Source organism: Panthera tigris, chromosome F2 (genome assembly GCF_018350195.1).
Source record: "Panthera tigris isolate Pti1 chromosome F2, P.tigris_Pti1_mat1.1, whole genome shotgun sequence".
In the NCBI taxonomy this organism is placed as follows: Eukaryota; Metazoa; Chordata; class Mammalia; order Carnivora; family Felidae; genus Panthera; species Panthera tigris.
The window spans coordinates 40,484,217-40,511,890 of record NC_056676.1 but is presented as its reverse complement, the minus strand read 5'-3'; the positions used below and the strand labels follow the sequence as shown (position 1 = coordinate 40,511,890).

Here is a 27,674-nt window from a genome sequence, read left to right as displayed (position 1 = left end):
CCTGGCATTCCTTGACTGCTTAAGGCATCACTCTAGTCTTTGCCTCCTCCTTCACGTGGCCACCTCCTCTGTGTGTGTCTTGTGTCTTCTCCTTCTAATAAGAACAGCAATCACTGGATTTAGCCTACTCTAAATTCAGGATGATTTCATCTCAAGATCCTTAACTAATTACATCTGCAAAGACTCTATTTCCAAATAAGGTCACATTTGAGGTTTCAGGTGGACATGAATTTTTGTAGGACACTATTTGTTATGGGCTGAATTGTGTCCCCCCTAAAACGCATATGGTGAAATCCTCAGTATGTCAAAGGGGAAATATTATTTAGAACTAGGTTCGTTAAAGAGGTAGTTAAGTTGAAATGCTTCCATTAGTGTGGGTCTTAATCTAATATGAATGGTGTCATTCTAAGAAGAGAAAATCTGGACTCGGACATGTACAGAGGACTGGCCATGTGAAGACATGGGAAGACGGCCATCTGGAAACCAAGGAGAGAAGTCTTAGAACCAACCAACCCTGCTAACTTCTTGATCTCAGATCTTTAGCCTTCAGAAACTGTGAGAAAGTAAAGTTCTGTTGCTAAATCTATCCAACCTGTGGTACTTTGTTATGCTGGCCCTGTCAGACTAATATACTGCTCGATGTACTACACTATGGAAAGAGTGAGAGGAACCAAATAAATCTAAGAACTTTAGTCTGCTACTCAAAGTTATTTACAGCACTTTCTAGGAAACTGCTTATCCAGTGAAACCCTTTTTAATACAGTAGATTAAATAGAGCCTGTAATGAATGGATTCCCTTTATTCCTTCTCCACAGGTAGCAATATTGGGACTTTTATTGGCCATGACATGGATGAAGAAAATACTGCCAACAGTGTTTTAGTATACAAAATTGTGGATCAAATTCCCAAACTTCCCAAGGAAGGACTCTTCCTGGTCCAAACCTACTCGGGAGTGGTCCAGTTGGCTGGGCAGTCCTTGAAGAAGCAAGACACTCCGCAGTACAATTTGACAATAGAGGTGTCTGACAAAGGTTAGTATCATGTTCACTGTCAAAAGTGAAATACTGTTTTCCTTCCAGTTGCGATTTGTTAAGCTGCTCTAATGCCTGGGTGTATTATAGAATGCCATTTGAGAGTTCTTCCTTCCTTTATAAAACACACATGGAACATAGAGGGAGTTGGCCCAACATGGTAAAGGCCAGAGTTACAGTTCAGGCATCAGAACCATTAGACCACAATACAAACCTAACCTTGAGTGGAGGAGAGAAGGAAAGAAGGCTGGTGGGAGTACCATAGAACATTAAGAGTAAAAAAAAGGAAAAAATGAAAAGTTGGCCAAGGTCATTGAGGAGTCCAAGGTTAGCCATCAAAAGAGTCTATGATCTCCTTGAACATGCCTGCCTTGGCATGCCTGCCTTGCTCGGTCACTGGCTGGGGCAGCCCATGGGAAGTGAGGCCTCAATGCAAACGTGCTGATGGATTTCAAAGCACAGCAGCGGGGCCATTGTCAATTAAGTTCCCTGTTGTTGGAAGTCAGCAAGGCACGTTCTCATGGCTGCTGTGATCACGAACCAGCCTGTTAATTGTATTTTTCTATTCTCCCTTTCAGACTCCAAGGACTCTATTGTATGAAAATGGGGGAGCAATACACTTGGGGGAGTTCTGTTTTCTCTCAGCTTCCAGTTGGCCACGTGACATCACCAGGAGACATTGTTCCTTATTCCCGTACAATTTCAAAGCAAGTGGTTCTTAATCTTTGTCGGTCCCAGGACCCTTTGAAACTCTGATGAAAACGGTGCATTCTCTAAGAAACGCACACATTTTCAGACAAGTGTGCATAGACATACAAAAACACATGTATTCATAGCCAGATTTATTTGAGGGGCACACACACTCCTAGGTTAAGAATCTTTCTTTGAGTTAACTAGCACCGAATGTCACACGACCAATAGTTCAGTAACTGTTGAGCTAGGAGTCATAGATTATATAGGTACAGAGAAGAAGAGAGCATCATTTGACACTACTCTTCACCTTTCCCCCTTTATATGGATATTGATATACTGAAGAGAATTAGGGTTCAATAGGCCTCTACTACAGACTTTTTGGAAGTTAGTAATTTGGCAAATATTGAGGGCCTGATATATGTCTAGCATTATGTTAAGAGGTACAACAGAAGTGAGTATAATAAATCATCCCTTCCTATGATGAATTAACAGTTTCACGCCTTTAGCCATCCATTCTTTTGGCAAATAGTTATTGAGTGCTTACCTTGCATGAGATACCATTCAAGGTACTGAAGATACATAGATGAATAAGACACAGTGTCTGTCCTCAAGGAGCATTTCATGATAAAGGAGATGGACATGTGAATAAATACATTACAAGAAACATGCACAAGGTAGCCCATGAAGGAAATGAGTGACTCAGTGGAGGGAGAGGGCAGGTAAGGCTTTCTGGAAGGGGTTTCATTGAACTGAGTTTTGAAGGATGAATATGACAAGTTATAAAATAGTGCAGGGCTTATAGAGGAGAAGAAATTCCATCTGCAAATGCATTGAGACCTGAAGCAATTTGAGGCTGCAAGAGCATAAGGTGGAAATCAGATTACAAATTTTCATGTTCGTGAGTACATCTATATAGAAAATGTGGACCAGATCATGAAATATATTTATTCATAAATATATACGTGTGTATGTGTGTTGTTGGAATGAAACATTCAATTGTACACTACTCTAGCCTAGAGACTAGGCTTAATTAACATAGCTTTACATAAAATCCTGGCTCACTGTTGGCCCAACTTGAGGTTTGTGCAGAGCGAGGAGCCAGCAAATTCAGGTCCTGAGACCACCCCTCCTCCACCCTCCCTGCACCAGCCCCGCCCCCCACCACAATGTTAGCTATTCTTGTTGTCTGCAAATATTCCAGGGACTGACCCCAGCTTTAATCAACATCCATCATTATAGTTCGAATGTTATTATTTCACAAGCCTGGCCTCATGTCCGGTGCTTTGAACACCATTTATGCCTGAGTGCTTGTCAGGATCCTAGCAGCAAACAGTTCCTCAAAAGGAATAACCAAGAAGAATTTAAAGAAGGGGTTATTTGCAAAGGTTGAAGGCAAGGTTAAGGAAAAGCAATGGGAGGTGTGAAGCATAATAGACGGCCTGCCTTCCACGGAGGCGGAGGCGGGGTGGGAAGGGGCAAGGGAAGGGAACATTCCCGGAAGGAGCAAGACCTGTACTTGTACCTATAGGAGAGGCTGCTGGCAAAGGGGAACTGCCCCCGACTTCTGTCCTCCCCCCCCCCCTCCCATCTCCTGTCACTGCTGCCATTGGCAGCACTCAGGGTGTCCGTCACATAGTTAGTTTCTGAGGTCAGCCTCCTAGGGCACAGAGCAGGGTGAAGGGTGGAGAGCAGACAGAGAGAGCAAAGGGAGCACATGGATTTGAATCCTGGCTCAACCACTAGTTAGTGTGTGACCTCGGTTAGCTTATCTAGCTTTTCTATCCTGCGGTGTCCTCATTCGTGAACTAAATGAGAATGATGATAGTACTTACGTCACGAAATTAGCCTGAAGATGAAATGAGTAATGCTGGTAAATCACTGATAACAGTGCTGAAGATTTGTGTTGGGATAAGAAGCTCAGTTCTGTTGTTGTTGACATTTCATTCATTCATTCATTCATTCATTCGTTCGTTCATTTATATTTAAGAGAGAGAGTGCTCTCTAGTGCAAGTGGGGGAGAGGGGCAGAGGAAGAGAGAGAATCCCAAGCAGGCTCCGCGCTCAGTGCAGAGCCTGACACGTGGCTCGATCCCATAACCCTGGGATCATGACTTGAGCCAAAATCAAAAGTTGGATGCTCAACCGACTGAGCCACCCAGGTGCCCAGTTATCAACATTTTATAGAAAAACTAACTGAGGCACAGAGTCCTTGAGTGACACACACCAAGCTCTTACACATCTGGTAAGTGACAGAGTCAGATTTTAACAGTGGGACTCCAGAGCCCTGAGTCTTAGCCATTATACAACATAATATATCATGGCTTAGAACCATGGGGACCCCAGAAAAGAAAGTTGTTCCTCACTCTGGATATTTCCCAGGGCACCCCATTCCCATCTGTATTCTGTGCTCCTCTTGGACCTAGGTTGAACCTGCTCTCTCTGACCAGATATTTGAATAGTCAAACCCACCCTCAAAGCCTGTGTTATTTCCCAAAGGGTTCCATGAGCTACCTCTGACCCCCCTCACCTCCTACAGGCTGGGTAGCCAGGCTTTTTGGAGAGGGCTAACTGTAACACTTCCTCCCTCATTTGGAGGAAAGGGAACAGGCACCCGACTTTCCCACCATAGAGGACAGAGAAGCAGGATGGTAAGTACTGGAAGTGGTCAGAGAAGGAAAGACAGCTAGCTGGGCTACTCAGGGAAGGCTTTCTGGAAAGATAGTTTTGCACTAGGCTTTGAAGGCTACGGTTGGTTGCTTCACAGGAAAAAAACCCAAACTGTCTTGATCAGGACAAGCCTTACTGAGGAGGGGGCATATGTTCCATGTGCCTGGAACGCCCAGAGGAACTTCTTCCAGGGCTTTCTCCAGCCTCCTTTTGGTGACCTGCTTGTGGGTACAGGTGGGGAGCAGAGAATTCTGTTTCCACAAAACTGCATGTCAGTAGCAGAATTCTGGCTGTGGCTGTCACTTGCCTTGCCAATGTTTTTCTTGCAGATTTCTAATATTAATGCATGATTTCTAACGAAAAATTATTGTCATATGACTTTGCCTTTCAGATTTCAAAACCCTCTGTCACGTGGAGATCAATGTTATTGATATCAATGATCAGATCCCCATCTTTGAAAAATCAGATGTGAGTAGTTTTCATCTGTTTTTTCTTTATTTTGTTCATATTACTTGGCCCTTACTTCTGCGATAAAGACACTGTAAGTAGTTAGGAAAAATTCCAGACTTTAAAGGTAGCTTTAGGCAAACTGGTAACAAACCCAGACACCATCCTCAGTGGAAATCTTCAGGGAACAATAGCATTCACTGTTATAGTATATAACAGCATTTATAAACAGAATTTTATAAACTTCTACCAATGGCTCATTTCTTCCAAGGGCTTGCTTAAAAGCTGCACCCACAATCTTTGTCAAATGGAATGGAGTTGAATGGCTAATTGCAATTTGTCATTATATATTGTGTGACAATAAATGGTCTCAGACCAGCATTTTTAGTCAAAAATGTGATGTTTGGAATATTGGCACTTTCCACTCCTTTTGCAATAATTGGGTAAGAGAAAGGAGAAGAAAAACTAACCTCTCAGTTAAGCTCAAGAAGGATGTGCTTAAGACATTTGCAAGAATTACGAAAATTGGTCAGAAAAAGCAGGAGAAAAAGGATCAGTAGAGAACGTCAAGAAAAATACTTCACATATTTTGATTTGGGCTTTAAACTTGGGGTGGTTTTACCACTGCTTCCCTTAAAAGGGATGTCTCTCTTTATTCTAGAGCAGAGGGAAGCCCATTTGACTAGATTGTTGGTCATGTTTGAAGTCAGTTATGGGACGGTCCAGAGCCCTGTGATGATGATCACAAATCAAAATAGGGACAAGGCTGTGACAAAGAAAGGGAATTGATGTATGAGAGGGTTTGGGGCGGCAAGAGGTGTGACTGAATATAGCTTGTGTAGCAGGCACTGGGGCTACACAAACATGGGGTAAGGAACCCCTTCCTTCTCAGTCTCCAGGAGCCCTTCCTTGTGTTGTGGTTTCCTTCTGGTCCATCTGGACAGTGCTTTCACACTGAGGACAAGAACACCCTGCTTTGAGAGTTGGAAATACAAAGTGGGCTCTTGAGAGAGTGAGTGGGCTTCTGTCATTGCCCCAGTCCTCCGCCTGGGCCCTGCCTATTACCATCTTTAAGATCATGATGCCGAGAGAGATGATCGGGGGATTTTCAGTGGACATGGTCTAGGCCAGTGAGTAAGAACACAGGCTTTGGAACTGGACAAGCATGGGCTTGAGTCCCAATTCTGTGACTCACTAGCTGTATGCTCTTGGGTGGGGTTTACCCTTCCAATCTTCTGTTTTTCTGTCAAATGGAAATGATAATATAGCTACTCAATGGAGTGTTTTATTGCTTATCTTTATTGAGTACTTATGTGCCAGGCATTCAGGGGGTTTACATGCTTTATCTCTCTCAATCCCCACAGCAAGCAGGAAGTAGGTCCTACTATTATTTTCATTAGACAGATGATCACCTGAGACATAAGGAAATTAGATGACTTGCTTCCAGTCACCTGGCTCCTGAGTGGCAAGCCTAGGATTCATCCCCAGGCTGTTTGAGTCCAAAGTTCAGGCTCTTACCCTCTATTCCTTGGTGGATTACAGATGAACTAAAATAACGTATGTAAAGTGCCTGCCACAATTTAGGTACTCAACACATAGTAGCTATTTATTTATATGATCACTAGTATAATAATTTCAGTTAGTAAACATATTGGATGTGAGAAGGGGAATCTATTTTAGAGTCCTACCAGTAGCTCTGAGACCTGTTTCTTGGTGCAATGGATATCAGTCTACAAGTATGACTGAAGTCAAAATCAACTGCACCAAATTTATCAGTAGGAAAACATGCTCGGTAAGTATTGATACAAACTATGACGTGTGTTCATTGTGAAACCAAAGAGACAAATTTGCCCTTTGGCAACTGTGCTTGATGAAGAGGACATTCTCATCTTCTTCTCCTATTTTTTTTTTTTTTTTGTTGTTGTTAGTATGGAAACCTGACTCTTGCTGAAGACACAGCCGTTGGGTCCACCATCTTGACCATCCGGGCCACAGACACTGATGAGCCATTTACTGGGAGTTCTAAAATCCTGTATCGTATTATACAGGGAGACAGTGAGGGGCGCCTGGGGATTGACACAGATCCCCAAACCAACGCTGGATATGTCATAATTAAAAAGGTAAATAGCCCCATTAGTGGAAGTTTTCTTTTTGATAAATCAAGTTACTTAGGACGGTGTAAGGATCTATGAGCAGAGGTAATGGATTAGCAGTGACCTTGCAGGTGTAGTGAGGGACTCCTAGAGCACTCAGTCATTCTCATCCACCGGAAAGACAGAAGGCCAAGATTCTAGTTCTGCGTCTGTCACTAACTCAGCAAGTAACCTTTGTGGAGGGAGGGAGGGTTGCCATAGAAGATATATAAAATATAGGATAAATGATATTTTAGAATAAGGGTATCCCATGCAATATTTGGGACCTATTCATACTAAAAATAATGTTTGTTGTTTACCTGATATTCGAATTTAACTAGGTGTTCTATATGTTTATTTGTTAAATCTTGGGAGTGGGGAGGTTTTGCTTAGGGCTTTACTTTGCAAGTATGGGATGTTAGACTGGATGAGCCCTATGAGCCCTTTAGGCCGTAGACCCTCTATTCTAATGTGTCATCCATAGATTCTTCTTTAATAATGGCTGGAAATTGGTATATCTCCTTCCAAGGTTTAATAGACAAGTTTATCCTTTCCTCCTATCCTTCCTGCCAACCCCCTACTTTCATCTTTTATGATATTGCTGAACTCACTGGCTCTCACTTTATCTTTCCTTCTGTAAGGACTGGGAAGTCTAGAGCCAAAGTCTAAGTACCATAATCTACCATATCCATAGTAGAAAATGGATAGAAGCATGGGGAGGAAAGTGTTAGTGTTGAAGGGAGCCCTAGGGCAGAGTGTCAGGATTCTGATCCTATTATTACCATATACTTCACTTCTGACGAAGGGCCTCGTTGGGATCGAGCGGCAAGGTTTGTGTTTGGACCAACTCAAACCATTAGCATCCTGTCTCAGTCTGACATTTGGAAAAGATGATGTTATAACTACCCACCCCCCTCCTTCTTCATGGCTGTCTATGTGGAGAAGAACCACAGAAGGAACAGGCAAATGAAAGGACAGTTTTCAGAGTTGGCAGTGGGTGCTCCAGGAAGCGTGCTGACAGGGACAAACAGCTCCCAGTTTGTCCAGGACCAGAGCTCTTTGGAGATCTATGAGTAGAGGCCTGTCCATCTCAGTACGAGTAATTTCCACATGTCAACATTTCTTTGTGGTGGCTTTTGTGAACCAGCTTAAGTTAACTTGACCATTTGTGGCTATTGGGCACCTTTAGGGAGGTGTTGGTGACCCCGAATGATCAGTGGTGGGTGCAAGCTGTGAGTATCCTCCCACACAACCCTGGCGTGAGGAGGTACGTTACAATCACGCAGGCCTCTGACCTAAATCTTTGTCACATCCTTATTGTGTTTGTGGTTGTATTCCAAGTGTCTGGAATATTGCGTGGCGCATTGTAGAGTCTGATAAATATTGGTTGACTGAATAAATAACTGAAGTCTGCACCATATACACAAAAAGAATCATCCAGCTTGTGCTGTAGTCCTGTGAAGTCCCAGCTCTCCGTCCCTCAGGCACTGTGATGCCAGTATTCTCGTGAGAGGATTTGTCTGACTGTCCAAAGAAAGAGGATCCTAGACAGAACAGAACTGGAGTTCCAGAACTCGGAAGGGTATAGGCTGCTAGCCTAGCCAGATGCTCACACTGTTGTTCATGTGATGACTGAGAGATTATACCACATCTTAAACCAGACTACATGTCTTGGAGACCACTAATATCACCCCATCTCTTTGTAAGATCACTCTGCCAATTAACGAACCTTCTAGGGCTGCTTGAGGTAGTTGTGGCTCAAGGCCTGCAGTAGCTGCAGCGTGTATCTCTGATTAAGATCTTTTAAATGCTAAGCAACAGCTCACCCTAAGGTGTAGATTCTGGGTTTAGGATATACCAAATGTTAACCAATAGCCCTTAGGATGTATGTATTCACTATAACAGTTGTGTGTATTTATACTGTTCTTAGTGTTTTAAGTAAATTAGACCCTGTAATGTGGTTACTCGTGTGTGTCTTAGGCTTCTAATTCCATATCCATTAAGCTGCTAGGGGAGTACCATTGCTTTTGAACCATCGTGTCAATCATCTTTTAACGTTTAAATTTTTTTTTTTTCAACATTTATTTATTTTTGGGACAGAGAGAGACAGAGCATGAACGGGGGAGGGGCAGAGAGAGAGAGGGAGACACAGAATCGGAAACAGGCTCCAGGCTCTGAGCCATCAGCCCAGAGCCTGACGCGGGGCTCGAACTCACGGACTGCGAGATCGTGACCTGGCTGAAGTCGGACGCCCAACCGACTGCGCCACCCAGGCGCCCCTGACGTTTAAAACTAGTTGAAAAAACGGGGCACCTGGGTGGTGATTAAGTTCTGCTGATTATCGTTTGCTAATTTAGCATCTTTCATTTCTAATTTTTTCCCTGGAAGATGTGGGTCAGTGTTTTTCCTGGTGTGAAAGTTAAGCACACTGATCAATAGCAGGCTGCTCCTTTCTCATTTGGTCTTCCATTCAGTAAGTGTTTAAGGAGCACTGACGTCCTCTCGTTACCGGTCTCCCTGTTGGGTGCTTCTGCAGTTATTTTCCTAAAACACAAATCTGACCTTGTCAGTCTTGTGCGTAATGCTTCTCTTTGCTCCTCAAGGATAAAGTTCCAGCTCTTTAGCTGGACACACAGTCTCCCCTCTCATCTTTTTCTACTCTCAGTCTCACATGTTCTTTCGGGATAACACAGGCTTCTTCCCATTTGCAGACATGGTGTCTCGTGTTTTTATCCCCCACTTCTGGGGGCGGCAGTGATGGGGTGGGAAATCCAGGGAGGCCATGTAGGACCCATTTGGTGAGAGGATAGGATGCCCGTTCTCTGTCTGAGCACATGGAGAGCTGAGCTGCCTGCATGAGCTTGGACTTGGCTGGACCAGCAAGGAACAGAGTACATCCTTTGTCCACATTGTAGGCTTGCTCTGGGGCTGTTCTATCTGCCAGGATTTCTCTGTTTGATGCCCCTGTCTTCATCCCCTGAGATAAGGAGTGGGTCCCTGGGAGTCAGAAGCTCTAGCTTGCACCCCACCTTCAGGTGGGGAGCTCTATCAGATCACTTGGAGGTGATCAAAAAATCATTATGGGGCCATGGCCTGCAGATAGGGCGTGCTTATCTCTGTAAACATCCTCTCTTTTACATCTTGTCTAGCTTACAAAATTTTATAACTGTGTGTTATATCCTGTCAATTGCTTCTTATTTTCTATCTCAAATGACCTTGAGTCTTCAGACATAATCCTTTCTCTTCCATATGAACAATCTGTCTATCATCCTTTCTATTGCACTAGAAATTGTGTTGTGATGTTGTGTGTGTTTGTGTGTGCATAGAGGAGAGGGGTTTCTGAAGAGTGGGAATTTTCCCCAGAATCTCTTTTCTACTGGGGCTCTCAAGAGCCCAAGAAGGACCAAGTCCTTCTCATCTTTATATTTCTTGACTGATAACACAATGGATACTGCATGCCAAGGAAGAGTGGAGAAACAAAGGTGAATATAACACAATTCCTCCTCTCAGAGAGCTTATGCTCAGTAAAGATCTAAAATAGATAACTAAACAATGAGATTCCTGAGGCAGGTACTGTGAGATTACAGAGGATGTGGAGCCCGTCCATCTGGGGATAGCCGGTGGGGACTTGGAAAGCTGATGTGGAGAGGACAACATTGACATTGAGCCAAGTCCTGACTGAGGGAGAGAACTTTTTCTGATGTTAGGGAAGGGCAGGCCAAGCTAATGCGATGGTGTGTAAAATCCTCCATGAGTTTTTCTCTTCCTTGATCTTAGCCAAAAGGCCAAGAAGCGATGAGTTTTTCTCTTCCTGAATGGATATTACCATTTCTGTTTAACTGATGAGCAACTGACATAAACCAAAGTTAAAAGACTGACAGCTCACCAGAGGTCCTGGGTCCTACAGGCCTGGGAGAGTGAACAAAACAGTGTGGTTTCCACAATCCATGATGTACCTTTCGGGCTTTGCTTTGGTTCCTTTGTTTTTGAGGTCCTGGGTGCCACTGAGACTGTGACTGTATCCTCTCCCTGGAAGAAAATTCACATGTACACAAATATAAGTATTTCAATTTTGGTTTCTAGGGCTTCACAGCTTCCTAGAAGCCTTTTAATCCCAGATGAGAAGCCCAACTTTAGGGGCTATCACTCTTCAGCAGGCCTTTAAAGTTAGGATTCCTCCCCCACCCCCAGAATCATGGACTCTGTGCCTTGAGAGAGACCTTAAAAGTCACACAGAACCAGTTACTTAAATGATATGTAAGTTCTTTCTAGGCTAGCCTATTATATCTTGTTTAACCCTATTCTTGAAAGCTACCAGAGTTGGGAATTTACTGGTTTTTGAAGCAACTCCTTGTCTTGGGTAGCTCTGTTATGTGCTTCCTCTTATTACACTCAAATTAGTTTCTTGATTCTTGATTCCTGGCTCTGTCCAGCATGGTCTGGAACAAGAGTGGATCCTCTATCTTTTGATTTTTCTCTGCTAACCTCTGCCACCCTCTATGAGGTTAAGTCCTTTATTTTGGGGTTTGGATCCCGAGGTCTCTGGGAAATCATTCTCCATGCAATGTGAACATCTCAATATGAGCCTTTCCCCATCTGTCTTCTGGGAATTTTCTTGATAGAATTAATAAATTTCTGCTGAATGAATGGAGTATCCCAGGGCTAAGTAAATTTGAGGAATGCTATATTGATTTCCTCTTTTAGGAGAGTCAGAATGCATATAGCATATTAAAAGCTCTGATAAGTCCTTTAGCAAAGTCTTTTTTATGGTTCTGTTATCATTCCGAGAAGTAGGTTTTTGCTGACACCAAATTGGGAACTGCTGCTCTGTAAGAAAGTTTTTAAAGGACTTTTGGGACCGAATCTTTTAAGAGAGCTAATCGTCCTCCAAATTAATTTTTCCTCTTTTTTTCCCCCTACACAGCCTCTTGATTTTGAAACAGTAGCCATTCACAACATTGTGTTCCAAGCGGAGAATCCTGAGCCTCTGGTGTCTGGTGTACATTATAACACCAGCTCTTCTGCGAAGTTCAAGCTTATTGTGACAGATGTGAATGAAGCACCCCAATTTTCCCAGCGCATATACCAAGCAAAAGTCAGGGAAGATGTGGCTGTAGGCACTAAAGTGGGCAACGTGACTGCCAAGGATCCGGAAAATCTGGACATAAGGTAGAGGAGAGCAACGCTGGGCAGGCCTAGCTGTGCTGGGACCATGGCCAGAGGGGAGGAAGAAGGGCTGGGAGGGGCAGAGAAGCTGGCCTGACTCCAGGGCTCTCCCCTAAGAAAGCAGCCAGTGATCTGAAGCTCTATCCTAGGGTCCATGGTGAACTTAATCTTGGTTCCAACAGTCATCAGTACCCTGTGGGCATCAGTGAGAATCCAGGCCCAGGCAAGTGGGAAGCATGTCAGCTTCCATCCCAGCCCACTAACTGCAAGTTGTGGCTGAGAGCTGGTGAGTTCAGCAGATGGGGTCCAGAAGTTGGTCGACCCAAAGCCAGTCTCTGTGTCTGTACCAGCCACGGGGGCCAGGGTTTGGGAGAGAGTTCTAGCCCAGTCCCTAAAATGGACTGAAGCTCTAGACAGAGAGAATGAAGCAAAAACCCAGTTGGACAGACTCAGTCATCTGATATAAGGGAATCTTCTGGATGCAGAGTGCCTACATTTCTTGGATCTCTGGACAATAGTTCTGGGGTGACAAGACTCATTCCAGAGCCTACCTCTGGAGAGGTCAGTGCCCAGGCTGAGGCGGTTAGAAAAAAAAGATGTAAATCTTTCCATTCTTAGTCATTTTTTCCCAGTGCGACAGGACTTACACAGATTTGCCTTAGAAGTGAACAATGATAATTTGCCCAAGATATATATATATATATATGTGTGTGTGTGTGTGTGTGTGTGTGTATCCATATCTGTATCAATATTTGTAACTTCTTTAAGATTGTATAGTTAACAAGCACATAGATAGGATTTGAGCCCAAATCTTTTGCTTCTGCGGCATGACAAATACTTTAGCATGCCTTAAACCACTGCATGTGGTTAAGAATGACCTTAAATTCCTTAAATTTCTTGAAACATTTGAGGGGAGTCTTGCCTCCCAGTGAGCTGTCATTTAAGTACTTAGGATTACTTCTAAGACCTTTTTCTGATCGTCTATCAAGGAATAAATTTCCCATCTACAATTTCACTCTCTACATCCTTCTCTGGTTCCATAAAAACAAACATAAGGGGCGCCTGGATGGCTCAGTTGGTTAAGCGTCTGACTTCAGGTCAGGTCATGATCTCACGGGACTGTGCTCTGTGCTGACAGCTCAGAGCCTGGAGCCTGCTTTGGATTCTGTGTCTCTTTCTCTCTCTTCCCCTCCCCTGCTTGTGCTCTGTTTCTCTCTCTCAAAAATAAGTAAACATTTTTTTTTAAAGGCAAACATAAGAAAGAAAGAAGAGTGGGGGCTGTACTGTGTGGTTTAGTGTAGGTACTAATATATACATCAGAGCCACAAATTATGATGGGGCACAAAATATTTGTAATTTACGGCCATTTATTGTTTAACAAATGCTTCTGCCTTCTTCATGAGAATGCTATAAAGATTATTAGTCAAAGATAAGTGAAAAAAAATTTGAGTTTATGAGTAGGGAAAACAAAGTCATTTAAGAACATTTCTTGGATCAAGGAAAAGATATACATGCTATTAAATTGAGATCAGGAAGATGAGGAAGAAGACCGAGAAGGGGAGTGTCCTGTAAGAAGACAAATGAAAAAAGGCATTTCAAGAATGAGGAATAATCAATATTTCTGATGCTAGTAATATGTCAGTTTAGAATTAAGGATGGCTCCAAAGTTTTTGGCCTGAGTGCATTCTTTTTCTCTCAGCCCCCAAATTTATAATCCATCAGCACCCACTGGGTCCTAATCCGACCCACCAGCAAAAATGAGAGATCCTCTCCTTGAAATATATCCAGAATGCAAATGCTTCTCACCATGTCCACCATGGTCCAGACCACCATCCTCTCTTTTCTGGGTCCATCCCTGCCCACTCCTCCAGCCCACCCTGCGTCCACCTGCCACAGTCACAGTGGTCCTTTTAAAAAGTGGATCAGCTCAAAGGACTTCACTGAAAACCTTCCAAAGAGTTCCCATCTTACTCAGAATGAAATCCCAAGTACATAGGATTTCTTCTTCATCAGCTGTACATGCAGCCTAACAGTGCTTGGCATATGGAACATACTAATATTACAAAAAAAAAATTAATTTGATGAACTAATACACCCTGGCTTTTTAATCATTCTCTTGCTTCTGGGCATATAGGTTGTTTCCAGTATTTTTTTATTATATAAAATATTTTGAATATATACATGAATAGAATTCTTTTTTAACCTTGATTAAATTGTTTTTTATTTGGGGGAAAATTTCCAGAGGTGGTATTCTTTGGCCTAAAGATATGGATATCCTTATGGCTATGTTGTGTTGCCTCTCAAAAGGCAACACTAATCGGTTTTCCTGTGGTTCTAGTCTTGTCTCAGATTCATCTCTCACACACCTAACAACAAGTTTCATTGAAAACACAAATATGACTAGATCACCTTCCTGCTTAACAGCATTCCACGGCTGCCCATTGCTTCCCATTATCTGGCTCTTTCTACTTCCCTGGTTTCATCTTTTGCCATCCACTGCTTCCCGTTTTTATCCCAACACAGCTGGGATGTCTGACCCTCTCACACCACCAGGCTATTCCTTGGTCTCTTTGCATTAGCTCATGCAATCGCTTCTGCCTGAAGCATCCTGTTTCTTGCCTTAGTTAACATCTCCTGCTTCAGAAAGGCTTCTCTGGGGTGCCACAGGGCCCCTCTCATTGTATTTACCACATTTTATTGGAATTATCTATTTCTGTGTCTGTCTCCTCCATTGGCCTAAGAGCCTGTTTTTTTTGTTTGTTTTTTTGTTTTTGTTTTTGTTTTTGTTTTTGATAATCTCCTCTCTTGTTCTACAGCCTGATGTTTGCTAAGCACTCAGTAGATGTTTGTAGAAGGAACAATTCACTGTGCCACCAGCAACCTGAGTATCCACCCATTCCCTGGCATCTCTGCCCCTGGGTGTTCAAGTTTTCTTAGAGGGAGTGGTTTGCTAATCAGTTTTAAAAGATGTTTCCAGAGGGCACCTGGGTGGCTCGGTTGGTTAAGCATCTGGCTTCGGCTCAGGTCATGATCTCACCATTTGTGGGGTTGAATCCCACGTCGGGCTCTGTGCTGACAACTCAGAGCCTGGAGCCTGCTTCGGATTCTGTGTCTCCCTCTCTCTCTGCCCCTCCCCCGCTCACACTCTGTCTTTCTCTCTCCCTCAAAAATGAATAAACATTAAAACATTTTTTTAAAGATGTTTCCAGGCTGTCTTAATTAGAAACCTTTGATTTGCAGAAAAGTTTAACTTCTTTGCTCCAGAATTTGTGACTATACCTTTTCTAATAAAACAAGTATAACTACAAATCTGTAAGGATGAGGACATCCTCCTTTTGAAGATAGATGAGATGCAAATAAAGCATTAATAATATTGATTAATTATCCTTGAAATATGTTATAAGTGATATGCAAGGGATAAGGCATAATAATCCATAGACTCTCATCACATTTTCACACAGACTAATGTGGGTTTTCTTTTGCTCTTTTTACTTTATGAAGTTATTCTCTGAGAGACAACACAAGAGGCTGGCTTAAAATTGACCCTGTCACTGGCGAGATCTTTACCACGGCTCCTCTGGACAGGGAAGCTGAAAGTCTGTATCGGGTGCAAGTGATGGCGACCGAAGTAGGTGAGAAAGAAAAAAGGAGCAAATTATTAGGTGGTACGTTAATAGACATGGGAGGGAAGATGGCGTGGGCGGGAAACTTAACTGGGTCAAATTGTCAGCCTATCTTAGAGTGGAAGGTTGATAAGGGTACAAAAGTGGAGTGAAGGGCCCACACCTTCCTGGTTCTGTGCAAGGTGCGGCCCACGGGTGCCCCTGAACTGGGCTCTTTCAGGCAGGGGTGCACCTGCAGGCTGGCTAGGCAGCAAGAGAGCTGCTGCCACTCGCTCTTGTTCCTGGAGGGACTACAGCTTCTGGGCAGGTGTCTGTGTCCCCGCTGAACTCCCTCCCCTTCCTCCAAAGTGCTTGTGGGTTTCTCTCGAGAGCAGGGCCAAACCACTGCTCTGCTGACCTAGACCATTACTTGTTCTTTCAGCCTGCGATTGCAGTGGTTCAGGTCTGATCCTTTCTGAAACAGAAAATATTTTTTAAAAAAATTTTTTTTAAGTTTATTTACTTATTTTGAGAAAGAGAGAGAGAGCACAAGCAGGGGAGGGGCAGAGAGAAGGAGAGACAGAATTCCGAGCAGGCTCAGTGCCATCGGTGCAGAGCCCGATTAATGTGGGGCTCAAACTCACAAACTGTGAGAGCGTGATCTGAGTGGAGATGAAGAGTTGGACGCTTAACCGACTGCACCACCCAGGTACCCCTGAGACAGAAAGTGTTTTATGCCATGTTGTCAACTTGGATATGTGCCAGAATCACCTGGGAGACTGTTCAATAAGGTAGGAGGAGTTCACCCCTGGAGATTCTGATTCACTAGGTTTGGCTGGCCCTGGGTATCTCTGTTTTGATGAAATCAGGTGACCATTTGAAAGAAAAGACGTATATAGATGAGCCCAGGATGTTTGAATCATTCTGCAGAATCTTTGCATTCCGTTGGATCCCGTTGTGGTGCTATATATCCCCACTGACTTTGAACGTAGAGTTCCAGGGAATTTAAAAAATTAAAATCAACATAAATCCACAGGAATAGCATGCTTACCAGTGATAAGGCTGGTGATTAAAACATGAGGCTTCTTTGCATTTAAATGGAGTTTTCTAACTTAGAGTAGGAATTCTGTTGTTCTTATGCTGGTTGAAGCCTCTAATTAAATAGTAAATATATCTGCCTGGTTTACCAGAAAATGAGAATTGAACAAATTGGGACTAAATAAATACAGTTTTAGACCAAAAAAAATATATAAATAAATAAACTCTCAAAATGTGAGGCCCAGGGTTGGGAGGTGGAATGGGGAACATTCCAGTGGATGGAAATCATAAAAATGGCCCCTGCCTGTGAAAAGATTAAGAAAAACAAAAGCACCACAGTCAGATTAAGCCAATGAGGGTAGAAATGCCGAAGTGTGTGCCAAATTTGGAACGATTGTGTGCAAGCAGACGGGCCTTGCTGAAGTGGGGGCGGGGCGGGGGGGGGACGGTCTTTCTCCCTTGCGTGTTTCCACAGATGCACATTCCATTATCACATTGTATACCTTTAACTCTTGATTTAAAAGCTCCCGAGTAATCAGGAAGTTTCTGGCTGAGCCTTTGTGCCACGCATTCCACTACAACATACCATGGGGATTAACGCTTGACTTTGGATGTGTCCTAGAGGCCTCTCACATTTTAGAAGTTTCACAAATCAAAATCAGGATTCAATGCTCTGCACCCCTTGTTGGCTCTGAAATGATGCCTGAAACGACCTCAAGAGCACAGTGTCTTTTCCCCCTTTGGTTAAATGTGGTCAGGGCCCTAGAAGACAGTTGAAAAGCAAAGCAGGAAGACAGGGTTCACTGGAATTGAAACGGGATGGGGTCAGAAATTGTGGAACTGGTATCTGTGATTGATGTCAGGGAGAATGAGGAGAGTCAGTGTTTATGTTGCCCTGGCATCCTTGTTTCAAGCACTCAGTGTGACAACTTAATCCTCATACAACACTTTGGGTAAGTACTATTATTGGCCATATTTTATGGACGAGGGAATCAAGGCACTGAGAAGTTAAGTAACTTGCCCACCATCACACAGCTACCAACCATTAAGGCTACAGGGTCTAAATCTTTCACCACTACACCACAGAAAATAACATTTGCGCAGCCCTTTACTGTTTTCAACAAACACGACACATGGGATCCTCACAAAGTCACATGTTGTACAGCTGAAGAAACGGGGTGTAGAAAACCACAAACATGCCCGAGTCAGTGCTGAGGAGCGGTTGTGGGCTCTAGAGTCAGACTTCCTGGGATGGAGGCCTCTCTACTGCTGTGTGACCTTGAGCAAGTCACACGACTTCTCTGAACCTCAGTCTTGTCATCAGTAAATGCACATCGGAGTTGTTTTGAAGTAATACGTATAAAATATTAGTGTGTAAATCTTAGTTATTATTATCATCACTAAGACTTTTTAACCAGGAAACGAAAGCGGGTCTGATTCTAAAAGCTTGTTATCTTTCTACTACTTCAGCATACCAACTGCTTTAAGAGTGTGTGTGTGTGTGTGTGTGTGTGTGTGTGTGTGTGTATTTATTTATTTATTTTAAAGAAAAGAAGGTATCTTGTCACGTTATGAGGAAAATGAGAAAGCTGATATCATGTTTCAATCCCTTACTTCCTTAGGCGGCTCCTCCCAGAGCTCCATAGCCAGTTTCCACCTGACCCTCTTGGATGTCAACGATAACCCCCCTCGGCTAGCCAAGGAGTACACGGGCTTGTTTCTGTGCCATCCCCTCCACCAAGAGGGGACTCTCATTTTTGAGGTGACTGATGATGATCAGCGGTCATTTCCGAGTCCACACTTTTCATATTCCCTTGTCAGTGAAAGCTCACAAAATGACTGGAAAGTTTCGAGAGTCAATGGTGAGTTGAACAAAACACTGACGGATGATAAAATTAGTTTTTATTTGCTTTGGTGTGCTTGCGGTGGCACTCAACACAGAGTTTTCCCCCATGCTGCACGGAGGAAGCTCATGCTTTGAGAACCTGTAGAGGGGAGCTCTCCAGGGGGAAGAAAGCCCTGGGCTTCGGAGGGAGGAGAGATTAACATACAGCATCCCCCTTAGTGTATAGGGGCAGTTGGACAATCTGAACAGCATTTGCAAAATTTCCAATGGCCACCGAGGGACAGATTTCATAATGGTTTTTAAAAACACCTTCATGGAAAAATAATTGTCACACAATAAACGGCACATATTTAAAGTGCACAGTTTTATAGAAATTGATAAATGTAGACCCCATGAAGCCCTCATCACAATAAGGATAAGAATATTTTCACCACCCCCCAAGATTTTTCATGCTCCAGCTCTAGGTGCAGTCCTCATTTCCCACCCCACCCCCACCCCGCCAGTCCTCCACCCCCCATCCCCGGGAATGGCTGCTCTGCTTTTCATCACTATAGATTAGTTTGCATTTTCACGAATTTTATCTAAATAAAATAATACAGTATGTGCTCTTTTTGGCTGGCTGTTTTTGCCTTAGCTTACTTATTCTGGAATTTCTCCATGTCATTCTGTGTATCAATACTCATTCCTTCCGATTATGGAGTAGCATTCCATGGTAAGACGCTCTCACAGTTTGTTAGCCATTCACTTCTTGACTGTCACTTGGTTTGCTTCCAGTCTTTGCTGTTACAAATGAAGCTGCTATGAGCATTGTGACCAAGAATTCTGTAGGAGCATATGCTTTCATTTTTCTTGGTTAAATACCTAGAAGTGGAATGGCTGGGTCATATGGTAGCTGTATGGTTAAAGTTTTCAGAAAATGGCAAATTGCTTTCCAGTTTGTAACGTTCTACATCGGCAGCAGTCTATGAGGGTTCTGGTTGCTCAACATTCCTCCCAATACTTGCTCTGCTTGGTTTTTTTTAATAGTAGCCATTTTAGTGGGAGTGCAGTAGCATTTCATTATGGTTTTAATGTAAGTTTCCCTAAAGACTAATGGTGTTGAGCATCTTTTCATGTGTTTATTTGCCACCCATATATCTTCACAGGTGGAGGGGCTGGTCAAATTTTGTGCCCATTTGAAAAATTTGGCTGTTGGCCTTCTATTGTTGACTTCTAGCATTCTTTCTATAATCGAGGTATCAGTTCTTTGTCAGATATATGCTTGCAAATATTTTCTCATGGGTTATGACTTGCGTTTGCATTTTGTAACAGTGTCTTTTTTTTTAGTTTTTTTTTTTTTTTTAACATTTATTTATTATTGAGAGACAGACAGAGACAGAGCATGAGCAGGGGAGGGGCTGAGAGACAGGGAAACACAGCATCCAAAGCAGGCTCCAGGCTCTGAGCTGTCAGTGCAGAGCCTGACATGGGGCTCACACTCACTAACCATGAGATCATGACTTGAGTTGAAGTTGAGCTTAACTGACTGAGCCACCCAGGCGCCCCTCCAAAGATTTTCTACATGGACAATCATATTGTCTGCAAATAATAGCATTTTAATTTCCTTTCCAAACCAGATGACTTTTATTTCTTTATTTTTTTATTACTGGCTAAAACCATCAGTAGAATGTTGAATCAAAGTAGTGAGAGTAGAAATAAACTGATCTTGGGAGAAAGCACTTAGGCTTTGACCATTAAGTATAAAGTTTGCTATAGTTTTTTTGTATCAGATCAAGGAGTTTATCTTCTGTTCCTAACTTGCACAGAGGTTTTTTGTTTTGTTTTGTTTTTTGTTTTTGTTTTTTTTTTAACTAGGAATGGATGCTAAAATTTTCATGTACTTCTTTTGCATCTATTGAGATGATTGTATGGTTGATTTTTTTGGTCTATTGATTTGGTGAATTGTGTCAATCAACTTTTGGAATCAACTTCTAGATCTTAAACCAATCTCTTCCTGGTATAATGCTTACTTGGTGGTGAAATATTAGCATTTTTATGTATTGCTGGATTTGATTTGCAAAAATTTTAAGGATTTCTCCATCTGTATTCATGAGGGATATTGGTCTATATCTTTCTTTCCTTGTAATGTCTTTGTCAGGTTTTGATGTCAGAGTAATGCTGCTTCATCGAATGAGTTATGAAATATTCTACTTCTTCAATTATCTGGAAGAGTTTGTGTAGAATTGTTTTTTATTTCTCTCTTAATGTTTGGTAGAATCTACTATGAAGCCATTTGGACCCAGAGTTGTCTTTATAAAAAGTTTTAAGTAAAAATTCAACTTCTTGGGGCACCTGAGTGGCTCAGTCAGTTAAGTGACCAACTCTTGATTTCGGCTCAGGTCATGATCTCATGGTTCCTGAGATCGAGCCCAACGTTGGGTTGAGAGCTGATAGCATGGAGCCTGCTTGGGATTTTCTCTCTCTCTCTTCCTCTCTCTCTGCCGCTTCCCTGCTCATGCTCTCTCTCCCTCAAAATAAATAAGCTTAAAAAATTCAATTTCATTAATAGATACAGGGCTATTTAAATTATAGATTTTTTCGTGGTTGAACTTATTAGTTTGCGTCTTTTAAATGATTTGTCTGTTTCATTTGATTTGTCTAATTTATTGGCACAAAGTTATTTGTCATATGGTTTTATTATTCTCCTAAAATCTACAGACTCTGCAGTGATATCGTCACCTCATTCTGATATTGGAAGGTTGTCTCTTTTTTTTTTCCTGATCGATCTGGCTAGAGGTCATTAATTTTACTGATATTCTCAAAGAACCAGCCTTTGATTTCATAGATTTTTTTTCCTGCATTTTTGTTTTGTATTTCAATGCACAGATTTTTATTATTTCCTTTATTCTTCTTATGTTGAATTTAATTTGTTCTTCTTGTTTTATTTTTATTAAGGTGGAAGCTGAGGCAATTAATTTGGAAAGTTTTTCTTTGTTATTGTGGGCATTTGGTGCAATAATTTTATGTCTTAGTGTCATGTTAGCTGTAGCCCACAAAGTTTGACGTGTTGTTTTTCCATTTTCATTCCATTCCAAATACTTCCTAATTTCCCTTTAGATTTCTTCTGTGACCCATGGCTTACTTAGAAGTGTGTTATATAGTTCCCAAATATATGGGGATTTCCCACATCTTTGATTATGGATTTCTAACTTAATTGCTTGGCAACCAGGGGACAATTGGCTAAAATACTTTTAAATTTATTGAGACTTCTGTCTCTCAGTACTTTGAAGATGTTTTTCCCCCGGTGTCCTGGATTGCACCGTTTCTTCTTTGTTCCCTTAAATGTAATTTATCCTTTTTCCTCTGGATGCTTTTAAGATTTTCTTTTTCACACACACACACACACACACACGCACACACAGGATGATCTTTCTCACTAGTTTTAAGCAATTTGATTATTATGTGCCTTAGTGTCACTTTGTTTTTCTTTTTCCTGGGATTTACTAATCTTCTTGGATCTGAGGACTTAGAGTTTTTACCTAATTTGGAAAATCATTTAGCAGTTACGTCTTCAAATATTTTTTTCTTTTTCTAATTCAGTGTTTCATTCAGTCTAATGTTATAAAACATAGCTACAGAGCTATGATAGTTAGTAGTATTTATTCTACAGAGCAATCATAAATTGAGAAATTAAAGGGTGCTTTGGCATCCTGTTTGACGTTATGGAAGGCAATGTTGAGTGGTGATACTTTGGGTAATTTAACTCATACTTATATCGAATAATTTCCTGGCCAACCATAGTATTATATTGCAAAGGTGAGCTTTATTCCTGTTGATACATGGGTATGAGGTTGTGTTTTTATGTCATTCATTTTTTCCCCCTATTCTGACAGGAACTCATGCCAAACTTTCTACCAAGCACACTAACTTTGAAGAGGGACTTTACAGGGTCCCAATCCGCATCAGTGATGGTGGCCGGCCACCGTTGGAAGGTGTAGTCTCTTTACCAGGTAGGTACTTTGCCACAGACAACTTGGGATAATGTCTGTCACCATGGGTAGTTTGAGAGAATTCCTGTCTTTGATATAGGATTTTGCAAACTTTTTGCTTGAAAATATATTTTACCAAATACTGTTTTGCATTTTAGTTACTTTCTGCACATGTGTGGAAGGACATTGTTTTCAGCCAGCAGGTCACCAGCCTGGGATGCCCACTGTGGGCATGGCAGTTGGTATACTCCTGGCCACATTTTTGGTTATTGGTGAGTATAATTTCTCAGATTCAAGGATTCCTGTTCTGGGCCTTAGAAACCTTCACCTCAGGGTCTGTCTTCGGGGCTGGTCTGCTGGCTGCTTACTGACGTTCTAGGCAAACAGCCAGGAATATGCATTACCAGCAAACCATCAGACTCTCCTAGTTGAGATCTGCTGCCTTAATACCACCCATTACCTATCATTGGTTAGTTGGGAAATATCACACAAGAGGCTTTAAAGCATAAATTGTTATGTTTTGTGCCTAGTGTCCAAGCTTTTGTGATACAGGAGAGAGAGATGCAGTAGCTGTGCCCCTGCTATGCGGCAGGCACGGTGCTTGATGTGGGGGATAGGTGATGGGCAAGATATACACGGATCCTACCCTCACAGAGCTTACAGGCCAGTCTACCGTTGTTGGAACAGGTAGAATTAGCCTTCCGGTGGAGACGCTTACATACCCAAAATGTTGCAGACCTTCCCTTAGAGTATTATCATGATGGTAGACTAATTCTTTGTTACCCCAGAACAAGTCGAGCTTATCATGGGCCTTATTCTGCTCTGGCCCTGGCCAGGCTAAACAGCAGGGTCCACACTTCTAGCCGTCTTCTTTTTTTGTGAAACGCTCAGTGCTCAAAGAGGTCCTCTTTCAATTGTTGTCCTCACCATAAGTTAAATATTAGAAATAGATACTTCACCAAGTCACATCCACTTTACTGAAGGGGTTTATACCATTTCACATCCCTTCTCTTTGAAAAGGAAGGCTGGGATTATTCTAAGAATTCTTACTCGTTCTCTTAGCATTTGGTCTTTTCTGCTGCTATCCTCTGATTCGCAGCTCTAAAAGGGACCTCATTTCCTTATACCATTCCATCCAGATTCCTCATTATCATGACATGGAAGGGCCTTTGTGACATAGTCACTACTCATCCTAACATATGCATGGGGATCATCTTTTCCCCCTGATCACAGGCTGGTGCATACCCTTTCATACTAATTGAGCTAGACTTTTGAGTTTTCACTCACTTAAGCTTCCTTCTACCTCTATGCCTTTTCTTATTCTCTCCTCCCTCCCATCTTGAAAGGATTTTTTGAGTTTATGCACCAAATAGCAGTTTCTCAGATGACCATGTAAAGCCATAATTTTGCCACAAGTTAGACTGGGTAAGTCTGGGGATATCTGGAGCTAGAAGTAATAGGATCTTATAGTTTCATGCCCTTACTTTTCTAAAAGTAGGGTTGGAATTAGTGCAAGATTCTTTTTTTTTTTATGTTTATTTTTTTCTTTTTGATAGAGAGAGCAAAAGCAGGGGAGGGGCAGAGAGAGAGGGGGACAGGGAATCTAAAGCAGGCTCTGCACTGACAGCTTGATGCAGGGCTTGAAACCGCGAATCATGAGATCATGACCTGAGTATGACCGGATGCTTAACCGAGTGAGCCACCCAGATACTCTGGAATTAGTGCAATATTCTTAATGGGTCTCTGAGTATCCAGTCTTTTCTGCCACGATTCCTCCTATAAATTTACTGCAGGTTAATTTCCTTAAAACAACTCCCCTTTTCCATATTGGTCTCTGGTTTATAGTACACATTTACTGCTAAAACGCACAATGTAATTTTGTAGGTGTTCAGAGATAGGAGGAACCAGAAAGATTAGGGAGTCTACTCAAGCTGGAGCTATGAGGAAGGCACCAAAGAAAATGTGATAACTGGTGTGGACACACCCGAGCTTTAGGTAGGCGAACAGGTCAGAGAACAGCTTTCTGGTTGTTCTCACTGGACTATTTCCTCTAGAGAAGAGGATGAAGGACTGGAATCAACGTTCACTGAGTAGGTCCAAAGTTCAAGAAGTCTGCCAGATGTTCATGCTCTTAGTCAGCCACATACATTAGGTCCTATATTTCTTGGTAAAGACCCAGCAATAGCCACCAGCATAGATATGATTTGGGAGTTGATACATACTTACTGAACAAGATAAATGATAAGCTTATGAACCCAAGGAAGCCAATGCCTAGAATCCCTTATTCACCAGGACAACGAAACTTTGTTGACCCACAGAAAGAAATGAAGTTACATGAGTCACTTTTTCCTACCCGGGTATTACTTCATAAACAAATGTGATAGTACATTTTAAGATTCCATCTCTTTGACCTTGAATTTTCTCTTTTAGGTATAATTTTAGCAGTTGTGTTTATCCGAATAAAGAAGAATGAAGGCAAAGATACTGTCGAAAGTGCTCAGGCATCCGAAGCCCAACCTCTGAGAAACTGAATTTGAACAGGAATGTTTGAGTTTATGTACCAAGTGCTATTTCAGTAACACAACCATTTAATCTCATAATTTTACTTTTTGTCCAACATGTGCTCTGTAATTTTTTACAGATATACCCTCTTGCCCTTTAATATTTTATTACTCTTTGATATTTCATGTGCTATAGACATTAGAGACATTTTCCATTTTCCCATGACACTTTCCCCTCTGCAAAAGCCTTCGCTATTTATCCAAAGCCAAAAATGTATGTGTTTTTTCCCTTTAGGGAAAGATGGACTGATGAACTCTTCTGTTCACTTTCTCCTTATCGAGATTTATCAGTCCTCCACCACAGAACTTCCTGGATTCCACTCATACTTTCTCCCACTTCTATCCTATGTCTCCTTCCTCATGTCTCATTTGGTATTGTACTAATTTTAAGACATTTGTTGGAGACCAGGACAAAGGGAAATCTCAGGAAAAAAATAAAATAGGAGCGCCGTCCCTTGGTGTGAACAGACACTCTCTTGTGTTAGTAGCCTTCTTTGGCTCACTGTGGCTCATAGTGCTCTTCATTTGAGGTTCGTCCACTTGGGAATGGCACAAGCCACACAGGCCCCTTTCATCAATCTTGGTGCAGAAACCAACCACTGACTAGACTTACTTACTACCTACCATGCTTACATGCTGCACGTGTTTTCTTTATGTGTATATTAATAGTTTTGGTTACTGTATATTTAACGGTAAAAGAAAATATGAACGCATGAAAGACGTAGTGACAAAAACCAAGAATAAATGTTGGCTACGGTTTTGTTTCTTGAGCTCTTTGGCTCTACTTGCCGGTTCTTTGCATTTGTTGAGGGAACACCTGGAGAGCCATGGTTACTTACGGTTTATCAGAACTGCCTCCCATGTAGAGTGGGTCCGTAAGGAGGAGTGTCCAATGAAATAAAAACTCACTGCTTTCAGGACCATGGATTGGGTTCAAGACAGATATAGTTGGGATTTAAAAATTTTAAATAAGAGAACCTTAGACATTTGGAAGCATTTTGAGGTCTGATGCTATTGTCTTGCTCAGGCTTTGAGCCTTGAAAGCATTCAATATTACAAAACCTCTCAGAATTTCCAAGAATTTTTTGGAAGAGAACTTGTATCTGAAAAGGTGCTCTTAGAATGGCAGCTGAAGCAGGCCATGGAGTTCTGTTTTTCCTAAATAATCCTTTTTGTGGACTCCTATTATATTTTTTATGGGCAAAAAAGTAAAACAAAAGAAAATATCCAAACCCTAAGACCTGATTTTGCTTTCTTATTTAGTATCTTGTACTTCAAACTCTTACCTGTTTTTTTACATGAGGCTCATTGAAAGTCTTGTAATGGGTAAAGTTCTCCCTTGTCTCACTGTACATTAGAAGGCAAAACAAAAATCCAAGAGTGCCAAAAGAAAATTTACTTCACAAATTATACCCCAACCTAAAGAATAGTCTTCCTCAGCAACTTCTATAGGTATATTGTGTGTTTTGATCAAGAGTGACTATGATGTGACATTTAGGTCACGTAAAATTGCATCATTTCTTGCCCTGCTCATTTTCAAGAAATCCTATTATCATTATTGAAAGACCAAACCATCCAAGGCAGTTTTCTGAATTGGGTTCAGGGATCTAACCTGCCTCAATTCAGTGTTGTTCTCTCTGGACCAACTTGTACCACCTAATAATAGACTGATCACACAGAATCTTCTCATCTAAAATCATTGATTAGTATTCATACTTTTCTTGCTGTTCTGTTTGTTTGTTTGTTTACCATGGTGAGCTCTTTCTTTCAACCTTTTCTTCCTTCCATGACCAGATCCTACCCATTTTTAAGGTCTTTAAGATCGATTTAAATACTGGTCCCTTTGAGAAGCCTTCTCTGATTTCCTCCAGGAGATCAGGCCTATTACCTCATCTAAACTTCCACAGTGTGGTGAGAAGAATTGTTCGGCCAGGTTCCATCCCCTCTTCTGGTTAGGGTAGCTCTATTTCCACTGGGAAACATTTCCTCCACCCCTCACCTAATCTATATAGTTTGGGTAGAGCCAACCCCCTGTGTTTCCTCATCCTTCCAGTTTTAGAGATAGGTACTTTATCTCACTAAGACTTCTAGAATTCTAGTTGGCACTCTTAGAAAATAGCTCTCTTCAAGTGGAATTTGCTAATCGTGTAGGAAGTTAGCTTAGAGCATTCTGATCACCACTACAGTGAGCTTGTCCCTGAACAAAGGCTATAGAGAGTTAAGAGATAAGAGGAGAAATTCAAAAGATGTTGAGGACGAGCATCCAGCTTTGTTTGAAAGCAAACTTGCCTTGGACTTTTCTATCCTGTGAGCCAGTACATCCTTTTTAACTTAAGCCTTGATGTATTTCTGGCCCTTGCAAGAAAAAGAGTGGTATTTGAACCTTGCTTATGGCCCTTCTCATGTTCTACAATTAGAGCCCATTTAATCTCTGCAACTGGTCGGGGACTTCTCACAGTCCTTGCAATGCCACTATGACAAGTCTTGGCTCATCGTGGCTCCTCCATAGTTTTTTGAAGTATGC

The 27,674-nt window shown here is 42.0% G+C and overlaps 1 protein-coding gene across 2 annotated transcripts in view; it reads left to right on the top strand.

The window, feature by feature from the left end:
* The window catches only part of CDH17 (cadherin 17), a 62,538-nt gene extending 36,935 nt beyond the window's left edge, over window positions 1-25,603 (top strand). The window contains exons 10-18 of one of the 2 annotated variants that reach the window (XM_042973061.1): window positions 816-1,031; window positions 4,782-4,858; window positions 6,766-6,957; window positions 11,894-12,138; window positions 15,637-15,767; window positions 18,398-18,637; window positions 22,494-22,610; window positions 22,748-22,861; window positions 25,020-25,603. In XM_042973061.1, the coding sequence (XP_042828995.1) occupies window positions 816-1,031; window positions 4,782-4,858; window positions 6,766-6,957; window positions 11,894-12,138; window positions 15,637-15,767; window positions 18,398-18,637; window positions 22,494-22,610; window positions 22,748-22,861; window positions 25,020-25,120 (1,433 nt within the window). In that variant the 3' untranslated portion in view covers window positions 25,121-25,603. Of the gene's footprint in view, window positions 1-815; window positions 1,032-4,781; window positions 4,859-6,765; window positions 6,958-11,893; window positions 12,139-15,636; window positions 15,768-18,397; window positions 18,638-22,493; window positions 22,611-22,747; window positions 22,969-25,019 lie in introns of those variants that run through there. The other variant, XM_042973060.1, reaches the window with a different exon arrangement.
* Window positions 25,604-27,674: the final 2,071 nt, after the last annotated feature.